At 41.5% G+C, this 20,842-nt stretch overlaps 1 protein-coding gene across 1 annotated transcript in view; it reads left to right on the top strand.

Annotated features, from left to right (window-relative positions):
- Positions 1-19,858, top strand: part of pitpnc1a (phosphatidylinositol transfer protein cytoplasmic 1a) — a 54,147-nt gene extending 34,289 nt beyond the window's left edge. The window contains exons 2-9 of the mRNA XM_004558397.6: positions 1,966-2,114; positions 6,917-7,005; positions 8,384-8,391; positions 12,329-12,400; positions 14,161-14,256; positions 16,248-16,403; positions 16,993-17,056; positions 18,597-19,858. Of these exons, the coding sequence (XP_004558454.1) occupies positions 1,966-2,114; positions 6,917-7,005; positions 8,384-8,391; positions 12,329-12,400; positions 14,161-14,256; positions 16,248-16,403; positions 16,993-17,056; positions 18,597-18,907 (945 nt within the window). The 3' untranslated portion in view covers positions 18,908-19,858. The remainder of the gene's footprint in view (positions 1-1,965; positions 2,115-6,916; positions 7,006-8,383; positions 8,392-12,328; positions 12,401-14,160; positions 14,257-16,247; positions 16,404-16,992; positions 17,057-18,596) is intronic.
- The last annotated feature ends 984 nt before the right edge of the window (positions 19,859-20,842 follow it).

Raw genomic sequence — 20,842 nt, 5'->3', positions numbered from 1 at the left:
TGTGTTGCACTTTTTCACAGTTTCACTACAGCTTGGACAGCATAGCTGGACAGTTTCTGTGGACAAGCCTGGCGCTTCCATGAAAACTACAGGCAACTGCAGCAATCTGCGAGTGAAATACGCATGGGAATTCATGTGGAATACACATTTTTCACTAGGGACAGGTTATCCTTGAAATTTTTGCATATCCACTATATGATAATAAAAGTCTATCTATCTCTGTGGGTTTCTAGGGGGAAATGGGGGTCATTAACTGGTCTCTAGGCCTGTGTAACTGGAGCTTTAGCATTAGTTTTCCTGGTAATCTTCATCCATCTCCAGCAACCACTTACAACATGTTGGTGAGCTTTTATTTTTCCCTTACGACCAGCGGTTGCCAGATGGTCAAGGATCTGTGTCTAAACCTGTGTAAACAGGACCTTTTTCACTTGATCTTAAATTGTCACCATGATTGTCCCGTACAAAGTGGCTGTCAAGTTAATGTCACATGGTAAATGTTCACATATCTGTAAAATCTCACTGTATACGCCTGTCAACTCCTTGTCTACAATAGCACGCTTGTGTGCGCTCCCCGTTTAGTGCTCTGGACTTTTGGCTGTTTTTTGGACTTTGACATCCATTTGAGCAAAAGGTTTATTTTCAGTTACTCTGCCTGCTCTTGATGCCCTTTGTCCTGCAAAACATGACACCGAAACTCAAATGTCTGATGAAATCCAAAGTCCAAGTAGCTCAACTGTTTTTTTTCTCTAAGCAACAATTCAAAATCCCGCAGTATAAGCTCGCACGTATGATGAAAAGAAGCAACAAATATTCACATCTCTTAAACTGGAACCAGCTCATTCTTTGCCTCTTTTGATGTGCTGATTACCATATCAGCTGCAAGAAGAGCTCAAAATGTGGGCAGGCTCGTGTGTTTGTGTGCGACTAAATACAGGTTCCACATCTATTATGCCTGGTCTGTTACTGTGTCATTGCAGTGGAAAAACTATGCCAGACTCCAACAGCTGTGCTGTCAGAAACTCACAGCCATCCACATTTCAGCTGGGAATTCTCTGTCACAGCTCATTGCTCTCCTCTGATGGTCAGCAGATGGAAAAATTTGGCATTGTGATATAAGAAGTTTACTGATATACATGAGCTCTGTTTTTTTTTCCACTACACTATCACATTTCACTCCACTCCTTGCTTTATGTGGCTGGATGTAGAGTCACAAGTCAACAGCCCAGACGATCCTATTTTCCATTAGCTTAACACAGCTATCCTTGGTTGGAGCAGTGTGTGTGTGTGTGTGTGTGTGTGTGTGGGTGTGTATAGAGTCCTGCATGAGCCCTTGGCATTCCATCAGCGCGACATAAGTCACCATCAGGGCAGTATCAGTTTCCCCAGCGCGTAAATAGTCCCATGAGCAGTTAGAAATTCTCGCTCCTGTGCTCGTCGTTTTCGAAATGTATGGAAAATAGTTGCCGTGTGACAATCCCCCACCCCCACCCAGTCTGTCAAGGTGGCCGAAAGTGACACTGTCACAGGCCCAAGTGGGTCAGTGAGTGATGAGTGAAGGATTGTGCGTGTTGACTGATGTGTCACAAGGGACCATGGGATGGGTTCGTGTAACTGTCTGTTGCCACTGTTACTATTGTTGTGCCACTTGGTCCTGACCTGACACGAGGCCTTTATCACTGTGCTGCAGACGGCTCCTAATCCAGCAGTTTTCTTTTGCTATGGTGACTGCCCCCAGGTGTCAGGAGCGTGCAGGTGCTGTAATCCTGGTATTTTCTCTCCCGCATTTATTTTTATGGCTTCCATAAAATCAGACGATTGGGTCAGTTCCTGGACTTTCACCAAGAAGATTTTGTTTCCGTTAACTTCGGCCGCAGCAGCATGCTGATTCAGATGTGTAAAATGTTAATTGCCTCCCTATATTTGATAAAGTCTCCTTTTTCTTTTTGGTCCTCCTTTGTTTTTCAGTACCGGATCGGCCAGCTGTATATGATCAGCAAACACAGTCATGAACAGAGTGAACGTGGAGAAGGTGTTGAGGTGGTGCAGAATGAGCCTTATGAGGACCCAGAGCACGGATCGGGCCAGTTCACAGAGAAACGGATCTACCTTAACAAGTGAGTGTAATTTCCCACCTACAGTGGGCTTGAAAAAACGAATAAATAAAAAAGTATTTGGACTATAAACCACTGAGCAAACGTCTAAATCACTTTCATAAGGGCTTCTAACTTGCACAAACCTATATACTAACATATATACTGTCAAATTCCATGTATATATGTAAAGAATATAGCTTATATACTGTATATATAGTAACCAATGATCTATCCTGTATTTATTCCATAGATTTTTCCAAAGGCTTTGCACTCAGCATCATTTTACAAATAAATATAAATACACTATATATGTAGTTATTGTCTGTGTCATATTGCTATTGTCCGTGTTGTCTATTCTGTTAATGCGTAGAGCGAAGAAAAAGATAAAGCCCAGTTCCTTTTATGTGTACCCATTCTTGGATAATAAAAGGCTACTCTGACTGTCTAGCACTTTCTCTGACAATAATAATTCTCAGCATTGAAGCAGTTTCCATGTATTGAGCTTCTGCTGCTTAGTTGTTACGTGATTTGACAAGTTAAAGACAAGCTCACTTATGTGCCTCTGCATAGCTGTCACTGAACTCATTCTTTCAGCGTGTTAACACACGATTAGCCACTGGTGACATGTCTAATGATCTGCTCTGCTGAAATTAAAATCTAAAATGAATGCCTGACAAAGGGTGTGTTGAGGTTGTAAAGAAGCCCTCTCAATGCTTTTTCAACTAAAAGCAATGCCAGCTACAGTGGCTTGCAAAAGTATTCACCCCCTTGAACTTTTCCACATTTTGTCACATTACAGCCACAAACATGAATCAATTTTATTGGAATTCCACGTGAAAGACCAACACAAAGTGGTGTACACGTGAGAAGTGGAACGACTAACTGACTAAATAGAGTGCACCTGTGTGTAATCTAATGTCAGTACAAATACAGCTGCTCTGTGACGGTCTCAGAGGTTGTCTAAGAGAATACTGGGAGCAACAACACCATGAAGTCCAAAGAACACACCAGACAGGTCAGGGATAAAGTTATTGAGAAATTTAAAGCAGGCTTAGGCTACAAAAAGATTTCCCAAGCCTTGAACATCCCACGGAGCACTGTTCAAGCGATCATTCAGAAATGGAAGGAGTATGGCACAACTGTAAACCTACCAAGACAAGGCCGTCCACCTAAACTCACAGGCCGAACAAGGAGAGCGCTGATCAGACATGCAGCCAAGAGGCCCATGGTGACTCTGGACGAGCTGCAGAGATCTACAGCTCAGGTGGGGGAATCTGTCCATAGGACAACTATTAGTCGGGCACTGCACAAAGTTGGCCTTTATGGAAGAGTGGCAAGAAGAAAGCCATTGTTAACAGAAAACCATAAGAAGTCCCGTTTGCAGTTTGCCACAAGCCATGTGGGGGACACAGCAAACATGTGGAAGAAGGTGCTCTGGTCAGATGAGACCAAAATGGAACTTTTTGGCCAAAATGCAAAACGCTATGTGTGGCGGAAAACTAACACTGCACATCACTCTGAACACACCATCCCCACTGTCAAACATGGTGGTGGCAGCATCATGCCCTGGGGGTGCTTCTCTTCAGCAGGGAAAGGGAGCTGGTCAGAGTTCATGAGAAGATGGATGGAGCTAAATACAGGGCAATCTTGGAAGAAAACCTCTTGGAGTCTGCAAAAGACTTGAGACTGGGGCCGAGGTTCACCTTCCAGCAGGGCAACGACCCTAAACATAAAGCCAGGGCAACAGTGGAATGGTTTAAAACAAACCATATCCATGTGTTAGAATGGCCCAGTCAAAGTCCAGATCTAAATCCAATCGAGAATCTGTGACAAGATCTGAAAACTGCTGTTCACAGACGCTGTCCATCTAATCTGACTGAGCTGGAGCTGTTTTGCAAAGAAGAATGGGCAAGGATTTCAGTCTCTGTGCAAAGCTGGTAGAGACAAACCCTAAAAGACTGGCAGCTGGAATTGCAGCAAACGGTGGTTCGACAAAGTCGACTCAGGGGGGCTGAATTATTAAGCACACCCCACTTTTCAGTTATTTATTTGTAAAAAATGTTTGGAATCATGTATGATTTTCGTTCCACTTCTCACATGTACACCACTTTGTGTTGGTCTTTCACGTGGAATTCCAATAAAATTGATTCATGTTTGTGGCTGTAATGTGACTGGGCCATTGCAGTACCTTGGGAATTTTTCTTTTTTCAACTATTCTGTTGTAGATTTTCTGCTTTGCTTGGGAATATTTTCCTGCTGTAAGACAGGTTTAGCTGACTGCGTCATGTGAACAGGTGTGTGACAAAAAGAACGTGGACCCAGATGCAGGACTCAGTAGACTGACATAACTCAAAATCACAGATTTATTTTATTGCTGACAAAAAGGCAAATTAAACAAAAACCAAAAACAGTAATTGTAATCTGGCTGACAAGACAGGGGAAGATAAACCGAACATCATGCACAGAAGAAGAGACACTGTCAAAATAAAACAGAAACCATGTAGGTAACTTGACAGGACAAACCAGCAAACCAGAGAACAGAATACTGAGACCAGACAGACACAGGGGCATGACTGGCGAGACAGAAAGGAATACAAACACAGCAATAAGACAGACTACACATGGAAACACACAGAGGCAGTAAAAACAGCAATGAACTAGAATATAAACACACTTACAATACAATGTATAGAGGATAGTATGACCAGGGAAAATACGTGACCTTGGGGCAATTGTACTTACTTTTCTACAAGACTGGATGTGATTCTGTGAAACAGTTTTTCACTGTTACAGATCCTTCCGGTCTGCTTAAGCCCTGATTATAATCATGAAAAAGCTCCAAAAGGCACCAACAATGCAGTATTTGAAGAGATTAAACTGGAACAATCTATTACATAAACTCGATGTCTAAATGAGTCTATCCATTAATCCATTAAAATTTACTGAATTGTTGTGCAGGTAAAGCAATGATGTTACTTTCTATTATTATTATTTCATATAGTCTTATTCTGGTAAGATAGATTCTGTGAGACAAGATTGAGCCGCTCACTGCCAAAAGTCAGACTGTGAGATAAAAAGCGATCCATGCGAAGAATACCAAAGAAGGCTGAGGTGGAAGTTTTTGTGCTCTGAAGTGACAAGTAAGTGGGTCTTTGGGAAATATAAAGTGTCACTGACAAACTCAGTGAAGAGGAGGGCAGAGTGTGGTGTGCGTTTAGCCGAGTGTGATAGTGTGTGTGTGTGTGTGTGTGTGTGCACAGAGAGATGAGGTCAGTGTAAATGATGGATAATTTGAGCAGTCGCTGTCGGACACCGAGCGGAGCCTGCATCCCTCCACCCACAAACCACCTGTTAGTATGTTATAGCTGCATTCTGTGCGTGTGTGTCTGTGTGTCTGTGTGTATGTGTATGCGTGGCTTGCAAATAAGGCAGTGTGAGGACATGTGGCTAGTCTGCTGTGTCTGGACTTTCCCTTGGCTGTTTGACAGGTTATTAGAAGGGGACTGAAGGAAACTGTCTGCCTCATGTTCCCATAGTTTATACAGAGTCTTAAGCCATTTGCAGATACACACTGCAGCCCTGAGCATTGATTGGACTTATCTAATAGAGGTGCACGTGAGAACTCAAATGTCCAGCACAGTCACACGGGACATTAGTCAGTTGCTTTAACCTGCCTGCACCTTTTGTAAAATGTATGCATAATGTTGCATTCTGCAAACACTAATAATTTAGTGCTCTGCCTGCCTGCAGGTGAGTGGGCGTCATGTGTCCTGCCTCCTGCTGTCTCTATCTAGGCAGCTCCCTCTCCTAAAACAGAGTATCTCCAGTAGCAGAGCGTTTCCTGCTGCATGCCCAGTGTGAAAAACGACAACTTTTAAAATATCCTGATCTTATTTTTCTGAAATGATCCAAAGTTCTTGTGTAAAATGGCTTTAGTGACAAACCAGCTCAATTTCCATATTCACTTACATCTAGCAGACATAGAAAAAGAAAAAGAGAAGAAGTTGGAGATGTGAGAGTTAAATAATCAGTGGTTAAGAGAGAATTTTTCTGAAAGGTACAACTTAATGATGACTTTGAGTCCAATTATGCTGCTATTTGCTGCGCTTTGATTGTCTGCTTTTCAGGGAGCAGAAATCTGGACTAAATGTGATTTGGGCTGTAGTGAATTTTTGTCTGATGGCACTCAGTAATGACTGTCTGCAACCCTTCTTTTCTCTCGGCGTCTATTGGCAATCAGGACTTACTGTTCCAAATGTCAAAGTCTCAAAAGTCAATCTTCTCCATTCGCTGGTATTCACTGGTAAATTTGTGTATTTCTCAGATTTCTGACATGGCAATTTCCTTCCAGCTCACCAAAGCCCTGATGTTCCCTTTCCGCAGCAATCTTTTTTTTCTTCTTCTTCTTTTTTTTTTTTTGATTAGACATCCAATGAGGTGCTCAACTACTTAGCTGTCAGCATTTAGAATCCATTTGTGCTGAGTAATAGCCCTCCCCCTGTATTTCCTCTATTTGCCTTCCATGCCCTTTTCTATATCTATCACAGTGAACGCTGGTGAAACTCCCCTGCAGGGTACAGGGTGTAATCAACTTCCCCAAGGGACTATCATGGCTGCCCTGTATAGCCTCCATTATGACTCCACACAGCTGGATGCTTCTTGTTGCCTGTTCCAGATAATAGCCTAAAGAAGAAGAGTGGAGAAACTTTACGAGGAAACTACCAAGGCTGCACACAAACTATTTATTTAAGCTGTTCTCTTTCTTCTTCTTCTTCTTCTTCTTCTTCACTTTACTAACCTATCCACTCGTCTATCTTTGACAGCAAGCTCCCCAGTTGGGCCAGAGCAGTGGTCCCCAAGATCTTCTATGTCACAGAGAAGGCTTGGAACTATTACCCATACACTATCACAGGTAATGCTTTAATTATACGCCTTAGTGTGCTCTAAAAGAATTTAGAAGAATTGGTGCAATGATATAGGATCACAACTCTGTCCAGAGCAAATAGATTTAGAATGAACACTGCCGTAAAGGTGGTAATCTGCCTGTTTTTGTTCTCAATAATTAGCATCACTGTTGTGTGGATGATAAAAATCACACTTTAATTCCACCACAACATTAGAGCTAGGCTGATATGTTGGCTGATATTTGCTAAAACCAATATCAGTATTGTTATTTGTAGGGCTGATAAATGAAAAATTGAAAAGTAAACAAGACGTGGGAGAAATACCGTTCAACCATGTTGTGAGTGATGACATTAGATAGTTTGCACACCAGAGGGCACTCTGCAACGTTCCTGTTGGCCTGTTCGAAATGGCACCAACACAACGTCCAGCTGAGCTGAGTAAAGTGTCAGGGCCATTTTACACCTGCTATGCAGAGCTTTGCAAATGAGAAAGTTGACAACAGATTGGCTAGTTGCCATTTTTGCAGGTCAAGCACATCTTGATTTTTGTAACCTGCTGCCTTGTGCTGCCTTGTGCCGCCGTAGCTGCGTCAAAGACACGAGTGTACAACTGTGTCGTTTTTCTTTACCGCTTTGATCACATCGAAACAAGATTCATTTTAAACTTGGTTGTCATGTTTCTTAGTATGTAAACATATAATACCTACATATAGAATGAAATGATGGGTTAATCTGTTTGTTTCATTAGGAAAATAATTATTTCATTGTCAAGTGTTGTTTTTCACCATCTGGTCATTTCTACAACATCGTTCCGTTTTTACATTTCCACAATAAATTTGGCACCAACAAGGTGTCGCTATTTATCTGTCAGATTGTTTTTCTTTGATTTATTTAAAAATATTAGCTGCAATGTGCTTTCTATCAAATGTGTAAATTAAAGCGATAGCATTAAGGTTTTCAAAAAGCTTATAGCAGAGCTAGAACAGCTCTAAATGTCACAAAAATACCGATAGATGGCAACCAGTAAACATCATATTGCATTTGGGATTTTTGTATGTACAGTGTGTTTATATGACAGACTAAATATGCGCTCAGCAGGACCGTGCATGTCAAAAACAATCAGTGTCACACAGATTTTTAAAAATGGGGCAATATCATAGTGAAATGGGCTCCTCTCATGTGCTTTTACTGGAAATGAAGTGCTACTGAGCTGAGGCTTAATGGTTCTTTTTTTTTCATTGTGAGCTGAAGTATTTTTTCTTCTCTCCTCTCGTCTTATCTCTCTCATTCTCTTTCATGCCTTTGTCCCCCCACCCACCTCCCCACCCCCCTCAAACTCCCATTCCCATCCATTATACTGATGGCCTCTGCTGATGATATGGTCAGAGTACACGGTGAGTAGTTTTGGTGTACCTGCACGCAGACACACACACTCATACACACACAAAACCACTTTGATCGACCAGCTGCCTGGAAGATCTCGTGTTGTAGAGTTTAAGGGTGAGTGTTAGAAGAGGAGCGGGTTATGTTTGTTGAGCACATCTCTGACAACACCCAACACTATCAGTATCAAGGACATCAGTGCATGCTGAGCAGCATGTACTGCTAGAAGACAGTTGTAATACTTTACTTTATTGTGATATTTGATATTTACTGGTTGTAACAATCATCAGGGCATTTACAGCATGAAGCAATGTCCATATTAACCCAAGTCCTGCCTGTGAGTTCTCAAAATACATGGGCGCAAATATTCACTTTAATATTAGAAAATATCAGAAATGTGGGTGCTGAGCTGGAACTGTCTCAGCTTTACTTCCTGGAACAAGAGAAACAGAGAACACGTCTCCACTGCTCTAGAGTCCAGTGGCGATGGGCTTTACGCCACAGCATCCGTCGCTTTGCAGTGCACTTGGTGATATAAAGCTTGGATGCTGCTGCTCATCCATGGAAAACCATTCCATAAAGCTCTCTGTGAGCTGTTCTTTAGCTAATCAAAAAGCTACATGAAGTTTGTAGGTCTGTCGTGATTGACTCTGCAGAAAGTTGGCGACCTCTGTGTACTGCGTGCCTCAGCAGCCGCTGACCCTGTTCTGTGATTTCACATGGGCTACTACTTTGAGGCTAATTTGCTGTTGCTACCTAATCACTTTCACTGTCTTATAATACCACTAACAGTTGACTGTGGAATATTTAGTAGTGAGAAAATTGCATGACCGGGCTTATTGTACAGGTGGCATCCTATCACTGTACCATGCTGGAACTCACAGAGAGCGACCCATTCTTTCACAAATGTTTGTAGAGGCAGTCTGCATGCCTAGGTGTTTAATTTTATGCAACTGTGCTGATGAAAGGGATTGAATTTAATAATTTGGATGGGTGAGTAAATACTTTTGGACTACTTTATAGCGTACAAAGAAAACAAAGTGAAATGAATCCAGCTTAAGCTTGGAACAGGACAGACACTGAGACACAGACTGAGGGGGAGACAGCATTATTTGTAAAAGTTGATTATACACTAATGTTAATCAGGGGGTTAGGGCACAGACAGGTGAAACTAATCAAGGATAATGAGACAGGAGGAAGTAAAATTAGAAACAAGACAGAAAGAGAAAAGATTACCAAAATAAAAACGTGTAGTGACTAACTTTGCACAACAACAACACCATAATGCACTTAAACTCAACATGAAGAGTAAGTCTGCTATGAAATCAAAATAGGAACAAAGAGCCAAAGCTGAAGCTAAAAAGGAACATGAAAATCAAATATGACAACAAACATTAAACTTAAGAACCAAAAAACCTCAGATTTAAAGACCCAGGACCCAGAACAAGTGGCACTACACCATACAGCTCAGTGCAATTTGAAGCATTATGTTTGTTTAAGTAGTTTAACCTCTTCAGTCACACAAATCTAGTTTTTAGTTATCATGACTGCCATGAATAACATGTTGTGATTGCAGGTATATACGAATATAAGAATATATGCAAGAATAAAAGAGAAAGGGAAATGTGCCCATCTTATCATTCTGTCCTTTTTTTCATCAGATTGTGCTCACAGCAAGTGAAGTCTTTAACAAAACCACCATGCATATCTGAAACAAATGTAATTTCACGTCCGATCCCCAGTGTGATCTGATACCTCGATTAAATCCAAACAAAGTTTATTCTCTTTTATTATTACCATCTGTTTTTTTCACCTCTCTTTCTCTTTTTGACGTTGGGGATTTTTTTGCTGCGGATAATTTCGGAAAATGAGAATAACACAAAAACATCACGGTTAATTTACACCCAAGTAATGGGATAAAAATGGAAATTAAGATTATGAATATCGTCTCAACTGTCGCTTTAAAAGTGAACCTGCGAGACAGCAATAGTCATCATTCGCTGCTGGCAGCTGATGGCACAAAGCAGGGAAGGGTAACACAGATGTCGAGGCATCCCTGTGGAAGGAGTGTAATCCCTCCAGCGTGCAGAGATCTCTTCTGAAGTTAGCTTCCAGTTAGGTAGACGTGGAATATCTCCACAGGGAGAAGCTCAGGACAAATCCTGAAAAAAAAATCATCCAAGTTGCTTTTGGATAAATTAGCTCCTCAGTCTGTCCCTAAGATTGAGCCCAGACACACATATCTGAATTGATTTGTTTTATTTACTTCCAAGCACATGAGAGTATCAAACTTGTTAGAGTTTCAGATTCACGTCCAGATCCCTGCTTCAACAACAGCCGCACCCCTGCTGCTCCAGCCTGTTTGTCAATATGAGCTAATCAGGGGAACTTTTCATTAAAGACATTAACAGAAACCCCACAGCTCTCAGCTGTTTGAATGTTTAATTGACTGTTGCCAACAAAAAGCACTAATGATTTGCACCGGGACATTAAGAAGACATGCCCTAAGACATGCCCGCCCAGACACACACATGCACATATGCACGCACACACACGGCTTCTCTGTGTGCGAAGCAGCAGGAATGCATCAGTGAACCACATATAAAATCAGCAGCAGGCCGTTTCTTTAGCCTCGCTGAGATTATGCAACTGCCTCTGCAGCATCTGGATGTTTCAGGGAGGTCACGCCAGCTCATGTGAAACTGTGAAACTTTTCTTGAGTTAACAGCCTTAAGAATATGAGCGTTGTGGCAGCAGCTACTGTGATTTTTGGATGCATGTCACATCGTTACCTCTTACTCTGACTGCAGAGTACAACACATTACTCCTACAGGAGCTCCTCTCCCATGTGGAAACCCATACCACGAAGCCAGCAGTGCACAGTTTTGGTGCTGATGTTAATGCGACAGGAGGTTCGGAGCTCTGCAGTCATTCGTGGCTGAGTTGCCATGGTTTTTGTATCACTTACAGCTGATTGCGATCTAAGATGGAAGACATTTCACCAGCTGACTTGTTGCAGTGGTGGCATCTTATTACAGGACCACACTTGTAACAACAAGGCAGACTGCACGGAGCAAAAAACTGCTCACTGTGATGGTCTCGGACATTTATTTCTGGCACCAAATTAGGTTTTAAAGAAATATCTTCATTGTTCATCTGTAAATGACAAACACCTTTTTAATATTGACCAGTTTGACTTGAAACAGCAGGTCAGTTGTTACTGATGTAGGTTCAAATTAGTCTTGTTAACCTACTAATCCATGTTAGAGCTGCTTTACGTGTGTAGACATTTATCCTCTGTCACCATAATCAGTATCAGAAACACAGAGACAGTTTTCTTGTTTCTCTTTAAGACTCACAAGGCCACTGAATTGTGCTGAGTAATTACAATAAGGCCTCTCGCTCCACATCACTGTGAATATACCATGTGTAGCATCACTTATTGATGGCATGCATAAACACAAACACTGGCTTTTGCATTTCATGTATCCAGTATTCATCCTTCTACACTGTATAATGATTGTGTTGAGCTTTAATTTGGTTAAAGACAGTAAAAATGGACGAAAACACTAAAGTGTGATGTGGTTTTAAATCTCCGGAGTGAGAGAATAACCATTACTGCTTTGGTTTTGTGTAATAAAACCCAAGATATAAGCCCCTGTCAGACACACGGTCCTCTCCATTAATCTGATCTGGCATCTGAGCGTGTCGGCTTCTTGTGCTTTCAGCACAGCAGCTAAAATGCAGCGAAGCTAAAGAGTAAGCTACTGTAAGACTACATGCACACATATTGACCTAAACAACAGGATGTTGTCACTTTAGCAGACCGATGAAGCTTAAAATGTTAAAAATCTCTGAAAAAGGGGCTGGAACAAACAACATTAAGCAATGCAGTTATTAACAGAGAAACTCACACGTTGTTTATTTCTCACTTTTCCCTCCCTTCAGTGCTCCTTCCTGCCCAAGTTTTCCATCCATATTGAGACCAAATATGAGGATAACAAAGGGAACAATGATAATGTGAGTAAAGCTCCGAGTGCCGTGCCGTTGGAAGTGAATCGTAGGAACAAAGCTGCATCTAAAAGAAAGAGGATAGAATTTAGGTTCTCTCTTTTCATGTACCTTTGCCCTTTTGTGCTCTTTGCTGTCTGCTTTGTTGCCTCATCTTGTTGCTTCTTGTCTTTTCCCCAAAATCAAAAATAATGAATTCTCTTTGTCAGAGGGTTATTGCATCATTGTGTGCCAAGGACATTAGGAGAATTATCAGTCATTCTGCTGTTCTGATTTCTTCAGGCAGTGATTGCGACTGTTAACATGAATGTTTTTGTCTTCGTTCATTTGTATCTTGGACAATCACAATCTTTTTCAATCTGTCATTATGATAATTTCTCATAGATACTTTGCCAGACACATCTGAACAATAGGTGGACAGTCTGAATCTCTATAACGAGCAAAGTTTTTGGTTAACAGCTCTTTGGGAATCACTTTGTTGGTGCAAAGATACAATTTTATGCCTGTCAAACCTCAGTGTCTTTGGCATTTTTCATACAATTAATTCACAGAAAAATGTGTTTTTCAAGACAGACTAGTAAGAAAGTCCCTAAAGACAAAATTTAAAATTGGTTCTTTGCTAAGTTGTTTGTTATGTGTAGAAACAACAATGGTTCAAATGATCCACTGAAAATGGTCACGTAGACGGACTAGACTGAAAGCAAGTGAAAAAGCAGCCTGTTGTCTTAAGACCAACATTAACAAACCTTCAGACAATCTGCAGAACTAATGTTTAAGACCACTTTTAAAAATTACAAGAAAGTCTGGCTCCTTTAAAGTAAAATATGAAGAAATAAGAGCTGGTTAAAACCTTTTGCACAGAACTATAGCTATAAAATAGATTGACTGTAATTGTCTTTTATTAAATCAACCTGACAAGGTCCTGCTGGTTGTGTTGAGTATTTCAAACCAGGTAAAAGCACTTCAATTGATCTCCACCTCACCTTCAGAGCAACACTTGGTATTGGCAGTGGAGGCAAGTCTGACTGTTGCACAATATTACTCGAATGCACAATGTAGTAGAAGGAAACGGCTGCGGCCCCACCTAGTGGTGGATTATGAGAGTTGCAGGAACATCACGATGGTTTCACAGATGGTCAAAATCTCACATTTGAAACTGATTGTAACAAATGTGGGTGCAGGCAAACTCAATAGAAGGGTCTTTCCGCTCTCATGTTAACACCCCACTGGTCCCACCATTTGTGCAGTCACCGCTATTCTCTCTTTATTCCAGCCTCCCTCATTTCTTGTAATAACCTTGGCAGTTGACTCCCTGCCCTTTGCTCCTCGCCCTATACCCATGGAAAAGATTCAAAGAATGCAGGAAGTTAAATTAATGTCCATGACTCAAGAGCGCTTTCACTGCTCTGAAAGGAGCGGATAACTAGTCAACATTGCTTTGCTGCGTCCCGTGAGTCACACAGGAGGAAATCATTGACCACTTGGTGTGACTCACGTTCCTACTCACAGTTTGTTTGGCCTATTGTTTGAGGGTAAAGCTAGAAGGACGGGACGTGCTCAGGAAATTATCTTTTTGTCAAACGTAAACCCTTTCAACCACTGCTTTCCTGTACAGCAATATGATGTGTGACTAAAATGACTCCCAGCATTTACGTGATGCGTGAAGCTGCCTTTATAAATCCACCAAGTGACGGCACTTCATCCCACAGCATTTGTCAACGCCACTGATTGAGCTGTCCTCACATACTGAACTGTTCCCTGTTCCTCAGATCTTTGGCAGTGAGCCCAGAGAAGAGGAGATGGATGTGTGTTTGTTGGACATCGCTTACGATGAGATCCCCGAGCGCCACTACAAGGAGTCGGAGGTGAGGAGAGCGACATCACTGACCTCAGGATGAGGAGTGAATGAATACTTGCAGCCACGGCACAGATACTGTGGAAGGAAGTGGAAAGAAGGGTGAATAGGAGGGAGGAGGAGAGAAGTCAACAACTGAGATGTGAGGAGAAGGGAACAGAATAGGGTGTTATCTTTTCTCCACCAGCACCAGCTCGTGTTTGACCACCAGCTGGCCATCTGCCTCCTCTGGGCGATGGAAGGAAGGGAAACGCATGTTTATGTGTGGGGGAGGTGATGGGCATTAGCTGTGGAGAGTTGACATTTGTATGCGCGTGCGTTCGCTCATCTATCAGGACGTGATGGTCATAAAAAGCTGAGCTATTAATAACCAAGAGGGGTCATGACAGCGCTGCAGTTTTGTTATTGACACCCTCACTTTCACACACGCACCTCCCACCGATCTCTGTCATCCTCTGCTTTTAACCACTGAGAGCTAAGAATAGCACAGACATGCTGTCCAGAGCTAAACACAGAAGTCAGATGTCTAATGTAAATATTATTTTAAAAACAGATGAACTGTGTCAAATGTCGGGGGTTAAAAACAAAGGAGAAAAAAGTCAAAGGTCTGACAGCAGGTGCTCATGATGCAAACACATGCAACCAGCGTCCACAAGACAAGGAAGAATTTCCAGTGCTGAAGATAAAAAGACGTTATTGTAGTGTCTAAACGTATTTTAACTAAATAAAACCAGCATGCATCACACTGAGAAATCAATTAATACAAAAAAAATGAAGGATCTTTAAAACCACGTTTGGCTCAATACGGCTCAACACATGCATGAGTGTCAGATGCTTGATTTTAATGGAATTTGATGTAATCTTAATCAACAAAAAGCCTCTCTGCCCCACTGATATTAGTTCAAGCCATAGCTCGTATAGAAAAGGTGGATGTCACCTATTTTGTGTTTGTGTTCTGCTGTTATTAAAGCCTGGAGATGCTGTTCACAGTCACAACTTAGTCACAACTTAGTCACGTCTGTGTTATAATCTATTTTATGAACATAATTTACAAAATAAACCTCATGATGTATGAAAGAAGGTATTAAAATAACATTTGAGACCATAAAGTGACAAATGCTTTTGAGTTTTTTGCCGTTTGTATGATCATGGCACAGTCTGGCCGTGGGTGAGTTTGCTGCATCGTCCACTCCTGGCAAGACTGTGGCAATGCTCCAGACCTGCAAACTACCAAAACCTTCTGTTTTTATAGAGATCCTCACACTTGCTGGTGATTTGACTGGATGCAGCATATATGATGCAGTATATAGAACCAAACTATTTGCAGCCAGAGGATTTGCTCCCTGCTGGTCACCAGAAAGAAATCATATTTAAAGCACTTTGACTTTGGCTTCACTTTTTAGACCTTCTTGAAATACAATCTACAGTTAATGAAACTTGTTCAGCAAAACCAGGAGGAAAAGTAAGTGAAGTAAAACATCTTTTGGAGCGATTAATCTGTCATTAGCATTTCTCATCTTTCCGTCTCTCAATACACTTGATGAAACATTTTATGCGGAGAAGAATATAACAGACGTCTTCCACCTCCTCTACAAGTACTTTCCCAGCAGGGATAGAGACACTCTGTCACACTCAGATGCATGACTCTAAGACAAATGAGCATCACAGCATAATTAGTCCACTGGGAGCAGTGATTAATGCGTGTAAAGTTTCTGAGACTCCCACTGTGCTTCTTAGCTATACCCTGCATTAGCCTCGTAAATAAAAGCAGATGATCCTGTCCTGTGGGCAGAGAGGAGGAAATTGATGTGTGTGAGAGAGATTAGATGGCAGGAAGTATAGTTTTAATTTGAAGTATTGGTTTGAAAACAGTTCAACAAATTTTCCTTATGGTCTTATGTAAATTTTATGAGGATTATCGACATAAGATTGTTTGTGTTTATTTAACTCCTGGGGAAAAATGAGTTGTTTTTCTGAACCTGGTTTCTTGTGGCCTTGCAGGACCTTCGGTATTTTAAGTCAAAGAAGACGAACCGAGGGCTTCTGCAGGAAGGATGGCTCGACACCCAGGACCCCATCATGTGCTCCTACAAACTGGTCACTGTCAAATTTGAAGTCTGGGGCCTGCAAACCCGTGTGGAGCAGTTTGTACACAAGGTCAGGACAAACCATTTTTGGGGGCAAGAGACACGTTGTAGATGAGTTTCAGCCTGCTTATATCATCGTCTGAGCCAGAGGCGTCCTATCTTTTGCTCTGAAAACATGTGATACACGGCCGTGAGCTAGATCAGCAGTTCTATTATCACCTTCAACAATATCTGCCCTGTTCGCATCCCACAGCTTGCCTTGCAGCACCACCTCCCTTTTTCTTGGCTGCAGAATTTAAACTTTGTATCTCTCATTTCCCAAATCCATTTTGCTACAGCATCTGTCCCTCGGGTCAGCTGTCCCTGCACTATCCTTGCCCAAGGCACCCACACACACACATTGGAGGCAGGTTCATTACTCACAGGCTAACACCAGGAGTGTCCCACATAAATCATAATCCTCTAGGGGTGAACAGAAAATGTTTGAAGTGAGAAATGAAGTGAAACTCTCTGTATCCTTTAGAGCGAATGCCGTCTGATTTGCAGTTTCTCTCCTTGAACTTCGTCCCTGCCTCTGTCCCTGCCTGAATTTATTTTCCTGTGAGCTTGCCTCCTTTGCTTCCCTTTTCTCTCTTTTTATTTTTTGTAATCTTCCTCAGGTGATCCGAGATGTGCTGCTTTTAGGACACAGGCAGGCCTTTGCCTGGGTGGATGAGTGGATTGGTAAGTGCGCAGAAGATGACAGTCTTTAGAAAACTTGGGTTAGTTTCATGTGCAGGCATTGACTCATCTCACGATTGCACCCACTTCACATACATTTTTCCATTTTAAGATGGAGATCATAGACTGTATGCAAAGGATGGACATAGCTAGCATGACATTATCAATTTGTTTATTAATTTCATCAACTTTTAGCTTTGTGACCATCTCCATCTGGTGTTTTTGGAGTTGGAAATATTTGGATATATTTGTCATATTTGGACATGAGCATAGTGTGCTAAGTTATCAACTAAATGTTAGCAAGCTCTTTTTAGCAGGGTGTATGCATGCAGTGTATGGGTACCATGCACAGGAACAGATACCTGTTAATAATTCTAAATAGGGTAAATGCTAGAACCTCCACCACCAAAAACAGAGAAAAGACTCCCTGAATGGCCTGTTAGGACAATTAACCACGAATGATAACATATAAAATGTTCCACACTAGATGGGTGACTCCAGTTAGCTGTAGTGTCACCTCTGCTAATTGGTTTTGCCACATCCTACCTCCTCCTACAGAAGTGTGGCTGGTTTGTGTATTTTTGAAACTGTCTTAGAAACTTTGATTTTTCATCTTGTTGATGTCAGAGGTTAGAAGAGAATGCCCAGACTGCTTTTATAGGAAGAGAACATTAACTCAAATTCTCATTATAATCAAGGTATGAAGAACAACATCTCTGATTGTGCAACATGTCAAACTGTAGAGCAGATGGACAACAGCAAAAGACCGCAGGTGTGACTACTGTCAGCTAAGAACGGGAAACTGAGAGTACAGTTTTCTCCTGACACGTATTTCCCTTGAAGCAGTTCGTTGTAAGACCTTGAGAAACCTGTGTGCAATATTTCCACATTTGCAGCCTCACCACATTAAATAAATCTGCAAAGTCCCATTTCCAAAAAGCTCGAGATGCTGTGGACATTGAAAATACAAAGAAGTTGTAAATCTTAAAGTCATATTTTATTCACTGTAGAACACAGAAACCATATCGAATGTACCAAAGTAAGAAAAACATTAGCTCATTTTGAATTTGATGGCAGCTACACGTCTCAAAACAGTTGGGACACGGCCCTGTTTACTGCTGTGTAGCATCCTCTCTTTTTTAACCATGAACATCTGTTAACTTAAGGATATGAGCTGCTTGATTTTCTAGCTTTTTAACAGTCCTGGGTCTTCATAGCTCCATTTCATATTTCATGATGGGTCAAATGGTTTTAAGAGGTGAAAGGCCTGAACCGCAGGCAGGCCAGTTCAGCACCCCACTTCTACTACTACTAAGCTCTGTTCTGAAACACATCTGTTTAAATACTTGATGTGTTTTCTATGTTTTATTGTTAATAAATTATGTGTTTATTAGAATTGCACATCTCTGTGCTTATATCACATAAAAACTGCATTAAAATCTAATAAAAACAATTCTAAAGATTCCTTGTCTCTCATATATGGGGACATGGATAGCTCAGTAGGTATTATTATTAATATTATGTCACTGCTCCAACCCAACAGACATGACCATGGATGAAGTAAGAGAGTACGAGCGTGCCACGCAGGAAGCCACCAACCTGAAGATTGGCACTTTCCCCCCTACCATTTCCATCTCAGAGAACCCCCTGCCATCTAGCACCCGCAGCGGACCCAACAGCGCCCCGTCCACTCCCCTCTCCACCGAAGCCCCTGATTTCCTGTCAGTGCCCAAAGAGCGACCCCGGAAGAAGTCAGCTCCAGAGACTTTGACCCTACCTGATCCAGGCCGCAGGGATTCACTCTTCAAGCTTCCAAGCTTTTTCTCCTGGAACTCCAGTCCGCAACCAGAATGAGAGCGGGGCTAAGCCGCTGTTAAACACCCCTGACCTGCGTATTAGTGGAGGATGCCTACCCAGCACATCCTGCAATGTTCCCTCAGCCATCTGAAGAAGAAGTGACTGTCCTGGTGATCCCAGCCCCTCAGCCGACTCGCCGGCGTTCCAGCAAAGCCAACAGCTCTCAGACTGCCTTTACAGGTACAGCTAGGCATCCACAGCAAGGCCCGCCAAGTGTAAAGGTGTAGTAAATCCCAGTGAGAGTCCAACAAAAGCACCTGCAGGCTCCTCATCCTTCACTTCTCCTTAGAAAACAGCCAGTCTGCACCTTTCATTAATCAGTATGGAGTCCAATTAGCCTGACTGAGTGTAGCATACATTCCTGAAATCGTTTTATCCCACAGTGTCACCTTGTTTTCATCCAAGCTCAGGGTGTGTTGGTGAAAAGATATCGAGAGACTCAGTGCACATAAACTTAACATTTGTTTTCTGCTTTATCTTTAAACATCTCTGGCTTTGTTCATTTATTTGGTAACTGAATTATGTAGTTGGGACTCTTGTTGGCCACTGTAACAGTCGAGTATTATGGTTTTCACAGTCTGATGTAAGGTGATTGTGTATTCTTGTATATACTGTATGAAAAATATAAATGTGACTCAAAAAGAATATCATATCAAGTGATGAAGCTGCTTTGACATTTCTGTAATGTGTCTCAGCAGCCATGATGTCTTCATGAAACAGCATGATTCTTGACTACCGAGGCTGCCCTTAAATATTTGTGAACTGAATGTTTTCCTTATCTGAGCCTTATATGTGATGTCGTGTTTTACAGGAGTTTTTACAGACTTGGTCATGTGGTGTTGTTTTGCTGCTGTATTGACTTCATTGTGGTTTTATTGTGTTCATTTACTGTCATACTATTGATGGGTTTTGTATTCAGTAAATGAAAGTAAATACTGCTGCATCCGTTACTGTGTGGAGAGTTTGTTAATGTGATCTATCTGAATGGAAAGACAGGCTTGTGGCTCATTCAAATGCAACTTTGGAAATCAAGTCATGTTATTGTGGAGAATCCACTTAGCCAAAACAAAAAACGGATCAGACATCAATTGCAGAAACGATAGTCTTTATATAGGGCTTCAAAAGGGGATGTACAACAAATAAACTGCTCGACATCAGAGCAACATATAATGGCTTCCCGAAACTTTCTTTGCTAGCTAAACCCAGAGTAACTTTTGTCTACCACAAAGGATTCTGGGAAACACAGTTTTCTAATGAAAATACCTGTTAAATGCTCCCTTTTAGCAGAAAATTTAATCTATAATTAACAGCACTCACTAAACATGTGGCTAACACTTAAATCACTTACAAAATAACCAAAATGCTGTTATCAAACAATAAACTGCAATAAAGTTACAACATATGCTGTATAAATTAGAATGAGAATCAGAATACTTTATTGATCTCAGAGAAAATTTTGTGGCCAGATATGCTCCAAGACAGTAAGAACAGTAACTAACAAGTTAAATCAGCAGTATTAAATAAGACAATATATTGCAAAATAGCTCTAATATATAAATATCTCAACATATTACGTGAAATTGTATATAGATGAAGCTGAAACTGAGTTCCCCCTCTCATCATACTGCAGATAATTTATCTGAATTTCAGGAGCAAGGCCACACCCCCCTACATGCCACTTTCTGTTCTGTCTACATGCTCAACTTTTGCTACCTTTTTCAATTCATACACTTCTCATTAGTACAGGCGATCGCCTCTGAGGCCTTTCCCACGACATCTGCCAATATCTGCAAGAAACACTGTCAAACCTAAATGAGGATGTTGTCACAGCTAATGGACTCTTTGGTATTTTCCCTGCAGATATTAAAGAGATGCAACTGCTGTGCAGTGTACTTATGCTTTAGATGGAGGAATTGTAAGAGAGTAAGCAGT

This window comes from Maylandia zebra, linkage group LG4 (assembly GCF_041146795.1).
Source record: "Maylandia zebra isolate NMK-2024a linkage group LG4, Mzebra_GT3a, whole genome shotgun sequence".
NCBI classification, from domain to species: domain Eukaryota; kingdom Metazoa; phylum Chordata; class Actinopteri; order Cichliformes; family Cichlidae; genus Maylandia; species Maylandia zebra.
This window is presented reverse-complemented; position numbering and strand designations above follow the sequence as displayed.